We start from the raw sequence: 17,437 nt of genomic DNA, 5'->3' as shown, positions 1-17,437 counted from the left end.
ATTTCAGATTTCATAAATAAAAAGAAAATTTCTTCAAACATTTTTTTGAGAGGATTAATATTCAACAGCATAGTGAATTGCTAAAAGGCAAAAACAAACTTTTAAGTTCATTAGACCACATTCATTCTTTGTCAGAAACCTATGCTGTGTCAACTATTTAATTTTAGATTTAAAAAGTTTGAAGAAGAAATCTTTAATTGTAAAATTTGTAAAATCTTGACATTTGTTTTGTGTAAAAAAAACCCATGTAATGTCAAAAATTTGATCACAATCCAAATTCAGAGCTGTATCACGCTAGAATGTTTTGTCCATACTTGCCCCAACTGTTCAGGGTTCGACCTCTGCGGTCGTATAAAGCTGCGCCCTGCGGAACACCTGGTTTTAATCTCACTACACTGTAATTAGCAACAAGAAAATGAATTTAGCATCAAGATATCGTTAACCTCACAGCTGTGCTCATGCAAGAAGATGTAGCTACTACTAGCTCAATCAAAATGGTTCTGATGATATTGAATGATTAAGCTAAACGCCTTGAAATAAGCTGCAGGAGTGCAGGTACATCTGATGATCGATTAAAAAAAGTACTGGAAATAGTCACATGTAAATCTAATTCTGATGTACAACAATGTATGACTTCAAAATACTGGTCAGAGCCTAATTTTGGCGGTCAGGACTGACAGTTTTTGCGATTTCTGAGACCCTTTCCGATAAAAATATATATTTGTCAGGCAAATATGACAGATTTTAAAGCCTTGCAATAGAAACATCGTGTTTAAAAACCAACAAACGTCTTAAAATGAATAACTTGGCCTGGTACATGTAAAAACTGACAATAAATAACTTTGCACAAATTTTATATTATTGAATATTCTGCTGCACAAAATGCAGGAAACAATGAGTAAAAAAGTGACAAAAATTAGTACAATGTATGAGCATCATCAGATGAAAATAAATGATAAATCTGAAGTTAAAGTCCTCTTGCCATCTTGGCCCTCACCAGAAAATCAAATAGTTTTCCCCTAACAGTTCATTGTTTCTGATGATATTATTTAAAGTGCAACTTAACATAATTTATATAGCACATGTAGAAGTTTAAAGACAAGTCATAAGGTCATTAAATGGACTTAAAAATACCAAAACATTTACAGTTCTTATAATTTTAATTTTCACATTTTCAACATTATTTGTTAATGAGTTTATATCCCTTTTAAGCATGATAAGTAAAATAAATTTCTGTAAAATTGGGACATTTTTTGGGGTTTCAGTTAAAGATAAAATCACCACTTCAAGAAATTTTCAAGATTTTAACACAATTAATGTCATGGCAAATGACATCATCAATATTTTAATATAACACAGTTAATTTTTGTTTTAGAAGGCTCTTGTATTTACTCTTCAAAGATTTTTTTTGTTTGTTTCTAAATGGTAATTTTTAAGTACCATTTTACAAAATCAATCCCTTTATATTTAAACATCGTGTAATGGACTATACATTTTAACTATTAAACAAAACAAAATTATGGAATTTTACAATAACTGCATCATAACATAAATATCTGAAGGAGGAGGCGAAGCTCTCAGGGCCCTTTTCTGTAACTACTGTCTAAGAAATTTTAGTGTAACAAAATCAATAATGTGATATATATCTATCATATAATTGATTGAAAATTTCACTTTTCTTATTTTGCATATCTTCATCTTTAAGATAAACTTCCTTAGGCCACACAAACTTGATTGATAGTTCTTTGGATTTTCCCGCTTCTGTTTTTCAGAAATCAAGTTTTCAACAACCAAAAAAACTACTGCTTCCATATTTTTTTGGTTCGCATGCTGCTCTGAAATTAGTCTTGCCTTGAAATTTTTTTTCTCTCACTGACGCTTTGTTTTTACATTTAATCAAATCGGGGTTCAAAACGCATGTGTGATCAATCAATAAAAAGTGAAAGGAAATATAAAAACAACTTGCTTTCTTAAAAAAAAAAATGCAATCCTAAACCCAAATGCTTAGGGGTTTATGCAATCAAAATGTCAAGCCATCAGTTGTTGTGGTTTCAGCTCAATGCAGAGGACAGGAAATCATTGAACAAACGGCTATCCGTTGTTTGTCATCATTTACATTCGTAGATATCTTTTAGGAAGCTAAAAGGGTAAATAAAGTCGGCCAATATTTCGTTTGATGATATCAAACACATACAAATTTGACAACAGCCGTCGGCATCACCTATCATAGTCTGAGATTATTCTGACATCCAATGGCTGTTTAACCAGACAAACTGGGGCTGGGGCTTGTGGCAAAACAGCCATTGGACGTCAGAGTAATTTCGGACTACACCTATTAATATTGGCACTGACATGGATATTTCTGTGTTGGAGAGTTAAACTGTAAATTTGTGAATTTTGAAATAGATAGAGGAACACCCTGCGATCCAAACAATAATTTAATAGAATTCCCAACAGGTCCCCCTAAAAAATGCGTTTGCACTGTTAATTAAAAAATCAATAAAACTTCCTGAAAGACGTATACCAAAATCGTGTGAACAGGGCAAGGAGAATCTGATAGAAACTGTTGACCTGGCTAGTAGTACTATAGAGTGTGGGTGGTCTTCAGATACTTTAGAATCAGGGACAATATTGCAGAATAAAACTTTAAAATGCTTTGTGGTATATAGACCCCATCCATCAAAGACTGCAATTTATATGTACTGTGGAATATGTCAACTTCCTACTATCAAAATAAAATCTATCCGATATTAAAAATTTATTCATTCCTAGAGTTCATCTTACAATTCACAGTAGTAGTTAGTTTTGATGAGGACACATATCCTTCTGTTGGTCTTTTAGTTTCCAAGCACAGCTCTTAATATGTGGTTAATTGCCAATAAGACAACTATCCACCAAAATTCAAAAGAAGTAGATGTAAGTAATTATAGGCAACCAAACATTCTTAAACCTGGAGAAAATCCCATGTTTTGTTTAGGGCCTTTCCAGAATTAATTGTATGGGGGAGGAAGACACCTGTATTAAAATTTGATGGGTTGTGGTTATATAAGAAAGATTTGAATAAAATATCCAATTTAAAATGTATGCATGGTGGGGTCAAATAAAAAGTGCCTTCCTTCCCTCACCCATACATTTATTTTTGGAACAGCCCTTGGTGGAATTTAATTCAACCTCAAAAATTGTCAAAAAGCTGTTCACCAAAAAGTTACAAACTGAAAGTTCAATTTAATAATTGTCATGTGTTTTGCATGCTCTTTACATTTGTGAAGGTCATTGGTACATTGTATTGCCATTTCTAAGTCACATTTAAGAGGTTTTCTTTTAAATATTTGCTGCTGCAAGGTGAAAGAGTCTACAGTTGTTTGCTAAGAGTCAGAATAATGTATTCAAACAGGATAACAGGCCTTATGCATCAAAACATCAGTGATTTTCCATCATTTTCTGTTTGATAAACCTAGCATGTATCACTTTAAAAAAAAAAAAAAAAGAAGATATTGCTCGCTCCTGTTGCAGACCCACTCTCCTGTCAAAATCTCATTTTCAAGATTTTTTTAAAAACAAAAATTTTGTTCGCTCGCCCCATTCTTTTTTTTCAGAGCAAATGTCTGAAGAACTATTTATCAAATTGGTGTGGCCTTATAACGTAGAAATTAATTTATACATGTAGTTTAAATTTCAGTAAAATGTAAACCAAATAAGTTTCTTATCTCATATAGATGTACTGTGGATTCATTTATTTTTGTTTTCATTATTTTCATGGATTAAGGAAATCTTTGATTGCGGTTGAAATTTAATATCATGGCTATGCCGAAGTTTGCATACAAGCCTACAAGGAATATGTCATTCTTTGAACATGTAACTTTGTGATTCTCCTATACCCCATGAAATCCACAAAAACTGGTATTCAACAAATACTTATTAGTCTACATGTACAGTTTATCATTATTTAACAAATTATTTAGTTTTCCTTACTTCAGCATACCACCAAGGACTGTCCTCTTGCCAACTAAACTCTCCATATCTGTGTTGGTAATAGTATATGGCTTTTCCTCTGTTTCATGCATACATTATTTTATACCTTCTTTACCTCCATTTTTATCTTATAACTTTTAAGGGTACTAAGTACAGTTGATGCTTCTGACTAGTTTTGAAGTGGATTCACTATAAAATTATATTTGTCTCCTTTGGATCTACAACCAGAGACTTCTGTATTTAGTCCGCCCTTAAATGCACAGTTTCAAAAAAAGAACTTCCTTAACTCAGCTGATTAAGGTTTGCCACTTACATGACTTAAATGATTCACTACGGACCAGTTATAAAAAAAATATTTATCAACTGCAGGACATGAAAAAACATGAGATGTTGAATTGAAACCTAAGATTTTAGGAAATGACAATTATAAAATAATCAATTACTGATACATTTACTTACAATTACACAATGTAGAGTGAGTTTTACTACTTGAACATAAGAATGTCTACATTGTATTGCAGGTTGTTGCAGGATATATCTACAAATATACTCTTACACTTAACACTGCTGATGGAGGAGTAAGTATAAATTTTCTTTCTCTCATTCTTAGCCAATTTGTTGGACAGTTTATTGACCTTTTGAAAGTGTGGTTCATTTGATCTCAGTTCTCCATGGGTAAAAATTCAATCATGATTTCAAATTTCCTTTTTTTCTCCAGTTTCTTTTGGAGGTCTGGAAAATAGGCGGTTATTTCTGATGAAGCTAAATAGAAAGAACACCTCTTTTTGCAGATCATTGGAGAACACTGATTAACTTTGTTTGCGTATTGTCTAAAAATCATGATTAGAAAAACAGATTCTACCACCAAATTGGTAAATCTTTTGCAATAAGAAAGTTCTCAATTTTCAAAGGGAATTTTTAAATATTTAAAATGCTTGGAGAGCATTATGCTTTAAATAAAATTTAACTGTTTCAAGTGGGGAAATATTGTATTATAATTGATGCAGTGGTATAATCTATATGTAAATCAGGTAAAGAAAAGTTGTTATCCCTGTTTTGTGTTGATGTTATTTTAATTTTTACGACTACCCTTGTTTTTGGTAAAGTTATTGAAAAAGTTGACCTCACTGAGGTCAAATGTTTAACCTTCTGAAAATGATTTTAAAGACATTGATTTAAATGTAATGCTTTGTGAGTACAAAAAGTTTAACATGATCAGATAACATGTTTAATGTGTTAATTTATATTTTGTGAGTTCATGGAATTCAGTGAATATTTTGATAATTGCAGAAACAAGAATGCACCTTTAAAATTTGGTACAAAGAATGGGAGAAGTTTGTTCAAGTGCAGCAATCAGATTGTAAACCAGCAGGAATCGTCAAACGTCAACTAGGCGGTGGACATTTCTTAGCAGGAGGAGTCAGTGCAGCAGACTGTAACTCAGACAAATTCCAGGCACCTCTCCAGGAAGCTGTCAGACATGTCAACATGATGTCAAATAGCATGTTCCATATGACACCTGTACAAGTTACCAAATGTACATCACAGGTAATTATATGTAAATACACAATTAAGCATGGTTTATCAGACACCTGTACAAGTTACCAAATGTACATCACAGGTAATTATATGTAAATACATAATTAAGCATGGTTTATAAGACACCTGTACAAATTACCAAATGTACATCACAGGTAATTAATTATATGTAAATACACAATTAAGCATGGTTTACGAGACACCTGTACAAGTTTCAAACTGTGGAAAACACCTAATTATTTGAAGTCATGACTTATCAAACATCTGTACATGTTTTAAAGTGTACAACAGAAGTAATTATTTGTAAATTCAATGAAGCATATCTAATCAGACATTTAAACCACACTGGTTTGCCAAGAACAGTGTTTTTAATGCTTCATGGTTTATCAGACACCAGTTCAAGTTTCCAAATGTACAACACAGGTAATTATTTGTGAATACAGTGAAGCTTGATTATCAGTTACCTGTTAAAGTTTCTAAATGATCACCAAAGGTAGTTATTACCAAATACAGTGCATCATGGTTTATCTAGCACCTGTACAAGTTACCAAATGTACAACACAGGAAATTATTGCCAAATACAAAAAATATGAAAATAATTAGATGTGGTATGTTCGTCAATGAGACAACTTTCCACAAAAGTTCAGATAAAGAGGATGTAAGCAATTGTAGGCAACTGTACAGCATTCAACAATGAGAAAACCCCATATTGTATATGGTCAGCTTTAAAAAATATGACAGGCAAGAAACAATAATGAACATCTTCCTCAAACACCTGTACAAGTTCCAAATTTTACAACACAGGTACCGGTAGTATTGTCAAATACAAATTCTAATGCAATTTGTATGTAACAATTTTTTTCATTGGCTAAAAGTTGCCGTCAAATCCACAGTTGACCAGGGGTAACTAAGGAGGGGCAACCATTTTGAAACAATTGAATCAACAAGTGTTCGATTACTACTATATAATCGAAAATAAAACAACACCTACCTCGAATTTGCCGTTTTAATGTTATTTTATCCGAATTTAAGCGTACAGGTAACGTAATAACCTCCAGTTTGTAAGTTTTCATTTGTATGAAGTCATGTTTACCCATGACGACGTCTTTGCGCCAAAATCATTCATGAAGTTTCGGGGATTTTTTTTTATTTGTCAAATTTAGACATTTTTCCAAGTTTTATCGTATTATTTCTTTTTGAAATGCATTAGAATCGGAATAACAGTACTGTAGTTGAAGAGTTGCCACCGTCAATTTTGATTTGACGGTCGCAAATCTCAGTTTTACTGTCTCCACTACGCGTCGCCAGTAAAACTGCATTTGCGACCATCAAATCTACAATTGATGGTGGCAACTCTTCAACTACAGTACTGTTATTCCTTAAATGTAGCATGGTTTATCAGACACCTGTACAAGTTACCAAATGTACATCACAGGTAATTATATGTAAATACACAATTAAGCATGGTTTATCAGACACCTGTACAAGTTCACAAATGTACAACACAGGTAGTATTGTCAAATACATAATGTAGCATGGTTTATTAGACACCTGTACAAGTTTCTAAATGTACAACACAGGTAGTATTGTCAAATACAAAATGAAGCATGGTTTATTAGACACCTGTACAAGTTTCTAAATGTACAACACAATTACATGTATTTGTAAATACATTGTAGCATCATTGATCAGACATTTTTTTAAGTTTCCTATGTACAACACATGTAATTATTGGCAATTATAGTGTTATGTGATAATGTATTTATTATTAATACCCCGTTCACACTATGCCTTTTTAAACCGAGTTCGACCGAATTAGTTAATCCGGGTTAAATTTAGGTAGTGTGAACGCCTTAAACCTGGGCGAACCTGGTTTAAAATTACCCCTAAGTTGAGGTGGAGTTAATGTGGGGCTAACCCAGGTTAACTATCTCACTTCTAAAGGTGATCGCAAAGTGAAGTTAATGTGAGGTTGTTGCTATAGTGACATTTATGACGTTTGCTTAAATAAGTCTTCAATGTGGCGTAACTACTATATTACGTCATATATCGAATGACGTCATTTTTTGACAGACGTCTAGTTACTATATTTTTAGATTTGGCAAAGAATTATATAACCCATTTTAAATTAGCGGCAGCAAGCCCTGTAATATAATTGTATTTCACTATGTTGAAAAACCTGCATAATGAAAAACGATGAAACCTAACTATATATATGATTGCCGTTACTTTTTGGGGCGAAAAATGGGTGCAATTTGGATAAAGTGCCATTATTTTTAAAACACTGAAAGTGGTTGATGATGATCGAACTCCTCTAAAGGGGCCAAGAGTGCGGTAAAAAAAAAGACTTTTAAATAATGCATCTGTGATGAAAAAAATATGTAAATATGTTCAGTTGACAGATGCGGGTTACAATTTTTGCTCTTACAGTTCTCTTTTTATTGAGAGGGAAATCCCATACCGGGTTAATTTTTTATCAAGTGTAAACTTGGGTAATTAATTCCCAAACTGGGTTAATTTTTATTAAGTGTGAACTTGGGTAATTAATTCGGGTTAGTGTAAACAATATTTTATTTAGAAACAGATAAATAAATGCGAACATAAATACAATACAATGGATTGGAAAACATTGTATTGTATTTATGTTCGCATTTATTTATCTGTTTCTGAATAAAATATTGTTTACACAAGAGTGCGGTAAAAAAAAAGACTTTTAAATAATGCATCTGTGATGAAAAAAATATGTAAATATGTTCAGTTGACAGATGCGGGTTACAATTTTTGCTCTTACAGTTCTCTTTTTATTGAGAGGGAAAATCCCATACCGGGTTAATTTTTTATCAAGTGTAAACTTGGGTAATTAATTCCCAAACTGGGTTAATTTTTATCAAGTGTGAACTTGGGTAATTAATTCGGGTTAATAAACCCAGGTTCGACCTGGTGCTAATTTTATAGTGAGAACACAGTATCATTTACTAACTTGAAGGTTGACTTTTCTGTTGTTGCAATTAATTACTATGATTTTTTTTCTACTAGGTTGTTGCTGGAGCAAAGTACACAATGAATGTTGATTTCCAACAGTCTGAGACCTGCATGAATGACAAGGATCACATGACATCATTGTTGGCCGATTGTCCACCAAGTAACTCTGCTACTCATGTAAGCTATATGTGTGAATATATAGAATATACGAAGTGTAAGAATCAAAGTACAAATTTATCAATCAAATTGTGGTTTTGGTTTAAACTTAAGGTATACACCTTATCGCTATTTGTACGCCATTACGTGATATCCCACAGGTTCCCGTAAAATTTTGACGTCATAAAACAAAATATCTGACGCCACAATGGAAAAGTGATTGTTGTATGACATCAAAAGTTCAAGCAGCTGGGTCAGCTGGGATTAGTGATAAGGTGTATTGGTATCATGAATAGACAAAAAAGGGAATCTAATACATGTATGACTCTTACTGGTGTTAAGTAATTCACCTTGACAAACAGTGATTGGAGGTGATATTGCTCTGCTTTTTATAAGACCGCAAAATTTTTGCAGTCGTATATTGGTATCAGGTCAGCGTCGTCAGCAGACAGATGGTTTCCAGATAATAACTTTAGTATAAGTAAATAGAAATTAAATTTTTTTTAACAAAATGTTTATAACCGCAAAAGGAAGCTTGGGATTAATTTTGGGGGTTATGGTCCCTAAGGTTTAGGGATAAGGGGCCCAATACAAGCATTTATCTAGTTTCAGGACAATAAGTTGTGTTCAAGTATTTCAATTGCTCTGAAATTGTACCACAATGTTTAATATTATAAGTTAAAAGGTTGGGATTTATTTTAAAGATTATGGGGCAAACAGTTAGGGAATAAAGGGCCAAAAACAAGCATTTTTGTAGTTTCAAGACAGTAACGTGTGTCAAAGTGTATGAATCTTTCTGAAATTAAACCACAAGATTCCATACAACTAAGGGATGGTTAGGATTGACTTTGAGGGGTTATGGCTCTCAACATATATGAATTAGAGGCAAAAAGGGGAAAACAAGGGGGTTTTCTGGTTAAAAGAACAGTTTAAACAATTTGAAAGCAGTGTAAGGGAGGAAATCCAAAAGTAATATTTGAAATACTTCAGACTACATGTACTTTTAAATATGTATATTTGAAATTTGCCAATATATATAACTTCAGTATTAATAAACTCCAATGGAAATTTGCCAATCACTTCAGTATAATAAACTTCATTGGAAATTTCAAGGGGAGAAGGTTTGGAAACCATTAAAACGTTTAATCCCGCTGCAAATGTTTGCACCTGTCCTAAGTCAGAAATCTGATGTACAGTAGTTGTCGTTTGTTTATGTAATTAATACATGTTTCTCGTTTAATATATAGATCCGACCGTTGGTTTTCGCCTTTGAATGGTTTTACACTTGTAATTTTGGGGCCCTTTATAGCTTGTTGTTCGGTGTGAGCCAAGGCTTCGTGTTGAAGGACATACATTGACATGTAATGGTTTACTTTTATAAATTGTTATTTGGATGGAGAGTTGTCTCATTGGCACTCACACCACATCTTCTTATATCTATTTTCTCTTGTAGACTGACCACTTCCAGTGCACAGTAATATATGCACCATGGCACAAAACTCAATATGAGACCGACTGTAAAATGGTCCAGGTGAGTTGATAATGTCAGTGTACTTTTGTAGAGCAAGGCCAAGGGTTTTAGCTTCTAAGGTTACTGTGCTGTTAATGCAAAACCCTGTTTTAAGAACTTTTAATTCTGGAATACAAATTTGAGGATTATTAAATCTAAATATATTAATGATAGAATATAGATATTATCCATTTATCAACCTCTTTTGAAACAGGATCTTAGAAGTTAAAATTAATTTTCTTTGGAACAAAATTAAAAAGACAATTTTTTCTGTTGCTCAACCAGGTGCTCCTTATCTTTTTGTTTGACAAATATCATTAAAAAAATTCAGGTCTTTATGTTTGTGTATATAAATCTTTTAAAAATAACCGGAATACCTACAATATTTTTATCCTTATGCAACAGGAAACATACATGTCTTATATATTGTTTTATAATCTTCACTAAATACTCACACTTATTAGAGTGTAAAACTTTAGATGCACCACATCTTTTTCTGTGACTGATTTCATTTCATACACAAGTCATATGTAAAGGTATACCTCATCACATTTTGTCCACAATGAACAGGTGTTGTGATGGACTTGTTTTCCATTACAATTTTTGAATTATAACCTCTGGTTTAATAAATGTTCTGAAGAGGTCAAAAAATTATAATACAGACAAAAGGCAGGGCTGGCCATATTGCTCTATTGTTCCATGTCAAGAAAGCTTGGCAATACAAAATATCGGACCCATTTAAAAAAATTGAGAATAATTTACAAGATTCCAGACTTTGAACTACACTCATACGTCTGGCATGGCCACAGGGTTAATGTATGTTTAAGGGAATTTATGATTTTGATAAAGTATTTGAATCTGGAATAATTATGAATTCTTGAAAATTTATAAGAACTGTATGATGAAACCTAACCCAACTAAATAGGGCTAGCCTTGCATGCATGCATGGCTAAGGTTACCATTACCTTCACTGATATTTCAGTATGATCTAACTTAGCTGTGGAACCGTAGCTCTTGGGTCCGCAAATAGTAAAAAAATAACATAAGGATGTAACAGTTATGGTTCCGCAGCTAGAACTAACTAATCCCCTGAGCCATGCCTGGCAATTACCCTCCATAATTGTGTTTGTTTTCAGCATATACTTCCTTTCAGTTTTCAAGAGATCAAAATTATTTCAGATTCAATAATTCCTTGTTTAGTGAAGATAGCTATACTGACTACTGTTACATTAAAAAACAAGTTTATATAAAAAAGCATGATTTGAAATGACTTATAAGTATTTGTACTTTTAGTAAATTAAATACTTTTGAATAAAAAACATTGGTTTAAAATTTATAAAACAGTTACCAAACAAATAACAATACAACAACCATAAAACAACACTTTTATCACTGCATGTTTTTCTATTATTCGCTATTAACATTGCATGTTTATATGTACCTATATTTTTAGCAAGCTGTGTAGTTTTAATCAGTGAGTTGCATACAAATTGATATGAATTTTATATAAGCATCAATCATTTATTATAATCAGAAAAAAAATTGGAACATTTTATTTTAAAATTAAAGTAAAAGACATGTTGGAAATTAATTTAGCAAAGACATGTCAGTTTTATGAGTCCCATTATGTCAGAAATCTGTGATTTGAAAATTTCAGGTTCTTTATGAAAATTTATGAATTCACAATGGATACTTTCTGTAATATTTTCAAGCATTCATTTGACTGAACTACACAGCTTGTTTTGTGTATTTAGTTGTGTATTTAGTTGGTGTGTGCTTTACTAACAAATATAAATTTTTGCTTCTTACAGTGAACCCAAACAACATCAAACAACCAAAACTACATGCAGTACTAAACAGTAAAATTGTTTGTTAATTAAACTTTTGTTTTCATGTTAACTTTGTTCTTTAGTTCTGTTTCTTTGTTACAATTTATTATGGATGCTACTTGACATTTTTAATAGATTGTTTTGTTTCACCAACATATCTAAAAACAAATGTATTATTCAATCAGTATTAAAAATTCATCATTAAATCATAATCTGAATTGTTTTGTTTTGTAATAAATAGTACATGTATGTATTAGTGTATATTTGACAAGTAACAAAGTATACACTGAACATTTTGATTTGAAAGGGAGATAACTCATCAGAAGTGGAAGTTCATTCAGTGCATATTTCTAAATTTCAAAACCCTAAATCCCTAATCCGATTTGTTGCATAATTAAAATATGATTTTCTCTGTATATCAAGCAGATGTAAATATCTTATTCATGTTGAATTTACCAATGTCGACCTACAAATTGCACCAATCTTTGTATACAATTGAATACCAGGTGTCTTATCTCAGATATGTGACATTCAAAATTCATGAGACATGGCCATATGTTGGAATTTGTCTTATTTGTATTAAATTATTGTAACAAGGTTTTCAATTGCTGGTAATATGATCATGATTTATCTGTGTCAAAATGAGATCAACAATTTTTGGTTATAAATGGAACCAAAAACCAGATGGAATGTAGGCAAAGTTAATCAGAATGCTTGAGCATGACATTCAAACAGGATAGACTGGTTTTGTGAAAAGGAGTGTACATTTTTTTTTAAATATAATCATTTCTGCTTGTTTATGGAAAGAATGGTGCATTTAAATTGTAAAGGGTGCATGAATTTTTGCCTAGAAGATATTATATAATGTATGTAAAATTAACACGAAGCATTATTGCCACAGAAAAATAACATCTGAAAATGAATGAATATACATCCACATTTACAAGTAGGAAAAGAAAAGTAATGCTACCAATGGCAGTGTTATATACATGTAGGAGGGTGGTAATGGGGGTACCTTCATGACGAATAACAGTAAAATTTCTTGCCAAATGACGTTAACAGTAATTTTTGGTGCATGATGATAAAATATGCACTTTCTTTAGACGATAAAAAATCGAATGATTTCGACAAATCACCTTAATTTTTTTCCAAAAATAAGGTAACAATAATGATTTGAGACCTTTGACAAATCATGTTAGGATATTTTGAAGAATGGTAAAATTTTAATCAATTTGAAGCTAACGGTATCTGAAAATGGCCTTTTAATGCCTGACGGTAAAGAGCGTTACTACCCTCATATAGTTGTTACTTATAAGATACTTGTACTGTTGACCTGAACATAGATGAAATATTTGCCACTGGACTTAAAATAAAACAACTATCAATTAAGTATGCTCCATGAATATACATGTACTATATTATTATTAAATAGTGGACAGTTTCCTGAACATGATTATATAATGTAGATGAAAATTACTAAATCATTACAATACAAGGCACAGCTTTTCACATATTAAATTTTTAAAGTAGTTCCTGATGCCGTCTCATTTTTAAGGAAATCCTTATTACTGTTGATTGTATTTTTGTCAATTTCTAAGTGGATATCAAACTTAGATTTGAGGTCACATCTTTAAGAGGAATAAAATTGATTTATTGTTAGAAATAATTTTCATTTTCCTGTTTTTTGTGTAAAACAAAATATATTTTATAAGTGTGTCCTTAAAAAAGTATATGAGAAATTTTCGTGCCAAATACCGGTACATGTATTTCACTAACTACAGTACATGATGGGTATTGCACTCACTAGAGAACATGCAGTGTATTTAAACTTGTGTGATGGCTAGTTGAAATAAAGGAGTGTGGTATAATTGCCAATGAGGCAACTACTCATCAAAGACTGAGGGACAAAAATTTGAATAAATACAGTCCTTCGACAATGAGTCAACTGTTAAAAAAAATATCCTGAATGTCAGTCATGTTGGTTGTTTATTCCTCAGGAATTGTGTCTGAATAACAAAAAAAGTTGGGTTTAAAATTAGCAACATGACAAGGAAACAAAATAAAGAAATAAAGAGTAGTTAACATACTGTTCTTAGTAGTGAAGTGATTATACAATACATTAGTCTCTTCTTTGGTAATTATTGTTATACTGATTATCCAATGAGCTCACTCTTTGATGTTATTCAAGTAAGACATATATGTTTCTTTTGTTAATGATGGCTTGTTAAAGATAAGGCGATGGGGGTATTATTGCCATTGCAACACTTATCAATCAAAAACCAAGTGATGGAGATGTGAAAAACATGCCACTGTATGGCTTCCAATACAAGTGACCCTGATAATAATTGCCATTTTATATACTTAAAATTTAGAAATATTTGCGATTATTTATTTTCCGCAATTGGAGATTTTTTTAAAATACTTGATTTTCATGGTTTTGCCAAATTTGCACACACTCCTTAACTTCCTTGAACATTTTATATGTGGTTAATCTATCTAAGGTCATTGGTTTTCTCTGGGCAGTCCAGCTTCCTCCACCTAAAAAAAACTTGAATACCACGAAATAGACTAAAAGTGGCTCTTATAAATGGTGTTATAACACCAACAACCAATCAATCTAAACACTTGATATCCATGAACATTGGTACCCAACAAATCAGTAGTACATTACTGTCTGCTACAAGGGTTATACAATCATGAGTTCCAAAAAGAAGACACTGTATGTAAGACAAAAATTTCAGTAATTGTTTGTGCTGGGCCACTAGGCAATCTACCCACTTTCGCAACCAGCTACATGATATAAGCCTAGGCAGGGAATCGAACCCTGATACACCAACAATTGACATCAATTTTTATGTACAATAGACTTCCTTAAAAGAAGACATTGAGACAAGGACATTGCTTTCAGAAAGTTGGAGATAACTCATAAAAATGGGATGCAAAGATAACAGGGACTACTAAGAAGAAGAGATGGCAAAAACAGGGACATCTCAGTTATACAACCAGATGGCAATAACAGGGACTTCTCTTATTAGAAGAGATGACAAAAAACAGGGATGACTGTAATAGGGTAATAAGAAGGGATTGCAAAATGAAAGGGACTACTAAACAGGAACTACTCTGTAATGAGAAGAGATGACAAAAAACAGGGACTACTCTGTAAAAGGAAAAGATGAAAAAAACATGGACTTCTCAATAGGAAGAGATGGTCAAAACCGGGACGACTGACTCACTGTTATAATGGATGGCAAAAACTGGGAGTACTCTGTAATAGGAAAAGATGGCAAAACAGGGACTTCTTTTATAAAAAGGTACGGCAAAAACAGAGGCTTCTCTTGTATAAGAGATGGCAAAACAAGGATTACAATGGACTAGTTGGTAGTAAGAACAGATGACAAAAACAGGGACTTCTGTTATAAAAAGAAATGGCAAAAACAGAGGCTTCTCTTATATAAGAGATGGCAAAACAAGGACTAGTTAGTAATAAGAACAGATGGTAAAAACAGGGACTTCTGTTATAAAAAGGTACTGCAAAAACAGAGGCTTCTCTTATATAAGAGATGGCAAAACAAGGACTAGTAAGTAGTAAGAACAGATGGCAAAAACAGGAACTTCTGTTAAAAAAAGAAATGGCAAAAACAGAGGCTTCTCTTATATAAGAGATGGCAAAAACAGGGACTATGTAATAGGGAAAATGGCAAAACAGGGACTTCTGTTATAAAAGGGATGGCAAAACAGAGGCAATTCTTATATAAGAGATGACAGAAACAGGGACTTCTCTGTAATAGGAAAAGATGGCAAAACTGGGACTACTCTGTAATAGGAAAAGATGGCAAAACATGGACCTCTGTTATTAAAAGGGATGGCAAAACAGGTACTACTCTGTAATAGGAAAAGATGGCAAAACAGGGACCTCTGTTATAAAAAGGTACGGCAAAAACAGAGGCTTCTCTTGTATAAGAGATGGCAAAACAAGGACTACAATGGACTAGTTGGTAGTAAGAACAGATGACAAAAACAGGGACTTCTGTTATAAAAAGAAATGGCAAAAACAGAGGCTTCTCTTATATAAGAGATGGCAAAACTAGGACTAGTTAGTAGTAAGAACAGATGGCAAAAACAGGGACATCTGTTATAAAAAGAAATGGCAAAAACAGAGGCTTCTCTTATATAAGAGATGGCAAAAACAGGGACTATGTAATAGGGAAAATGGCAAAACAGGGACTTCTGTTATACAAGGGATGGCAAAACAGAGGCAATTCTTATATAAGAGATGACAGAAACAGGGACTTCTCTGTAATAGGAAAAGATGGCAAAACTGGGACTACTCTGTAATAGGAAAAGATGGCTAAACAGGGACCTCTGTTATTAAAAGGGATGGCAAAACAGGTACTACTCTGTAATAGGAAAAGATGGCAAAACAGGGACCTCTGTTATAAAAAAGGGATGGCGAAAACAGGGACGTACTCTGTAATAGGAAAAGATGGCAAAACAGGGACTTCTGTTATAAAAAGGGATGGCCAATACAGAGACTTCTCTTATAGAAGGGATGGCAATAACAGGGACCACTCTGGAAAAGGAAAAGATGGCAAAACAGGGACTTCTGTTATAGAAAGGGATGGCAAAAACAGAGGCTACTCTTATATGAGAGATGACAAAAACAGGGACTTCTCTGTAATAGGAAAAGATAGCAAAACAGTGACTATGTTGTAAGAAGAGATGGCAAAACAGGGATTACTCTATAACAGGAAGAGGTGGCAAAAAAAACAGGGTTTACTCTGTAAAAGGAAGAGATGGCAAAACAGGGACTTCTGTTATAAAAAGGGATGGTAAAAGCAGACTTCTCTTTTATAAGAGATGGCAAAAACAGGGACTATTCTGTAATAGGGAAAGATGGCAAAACAGGGACTTCTGTTATAAAAAGAAATGGCAAAAACAGAGGCTTCTCTTATATAAGAGATGTCAAAAACAGGGACTATGTAATAGGGAAAATGGCAAAACAGGGACTTCTGTTATAAAAGGGATGGCAAAACAGAAGCAATTCTTATATAAGAGATGACAGAAACAGGGACTTCTCTGTAATAGGAAAAGATGGCAAAACTGGGGCCTCTGTTATAAAAAAGGGATGGCGAAAACAGGGACGTACTCTGTAATAGGAAAAGAAGGCAAAAACAGGGACTACTCTGTAATAGGAAAAGATGGCAAAACAGGGACTTCTGTTATAAAAAGGGATGGCCAATACAGAGACTTCTCTTATAGAAGGGATGGCAATAACAGGGACCACTCTGGAAAAGGAAAAGATGGTAAAACAGGGACTTCTGTTATAGAAAGGGATGGCAAAAACAGAGGCTTCTCTTATAATAAGAGATGGCAAAAACAGGAACTACTCTGTTATAGGAAAAGATGGCAAAAGCAGAGGCTCCTCTTATGTAAGAGATGGCAAAAACAG

General features: G+C 32.9%; 1 protein-coding gene across 2 annotated transcripts in view; it reads left to right on the top strand.

The window, feature by feature from the left end:
• The window catches only part of LOC143068924 (cathepsin L-like), a 44,323-nt gene that overhangs the window by 3,628 nt on the left and 23,258 nt on the right, over positions 1–17,437 (top strand). Inside the window, exons 2-5 of one of the 2 annotated variants that reach the window (XM_076243306.1) lie at positions 4,494–4,550; positions 5,263–5,520; positions 8,548–8,670; positions 10,103–10,180. In XM_076243306.1, coding sequence (XP_076099421.1) covers positions 4,494–4,550; positions 5,263–5,520; positions 8,548–8,670; positions 10,103–10,180 — 516 coding nt within the window. Of the gene's footprint in view, positions 1–4,493; positions 4,551–5,262; positions 5,521–6,903; positions 6,947–8,547; positions 8,671–10,102; positions 10,181–17,437 lie in introns of those variants that run through there. The other variant, XM_076243307.1, reaches the window with a different exon arrangement.

Source organism: Mytilus galloprovincialis, chromosome 3 (genome assembly GCF_965363235.1).
Source record: "Mytilus galloprovincialis chromosome 3, xbMytGall1.hap1.1, whole genome shotgun sequence".
In the NCBI taxonomy this organism is placed as follows: Eukaryota; Metazoa; Mollusca; class Bivalvia; order Mytilida; family Mytilidae; genus Mytilus; species Mytilus galloprovincialis.
This window is presented reverse-complemented; position numbering and strand designations above follow the sequence as displayed.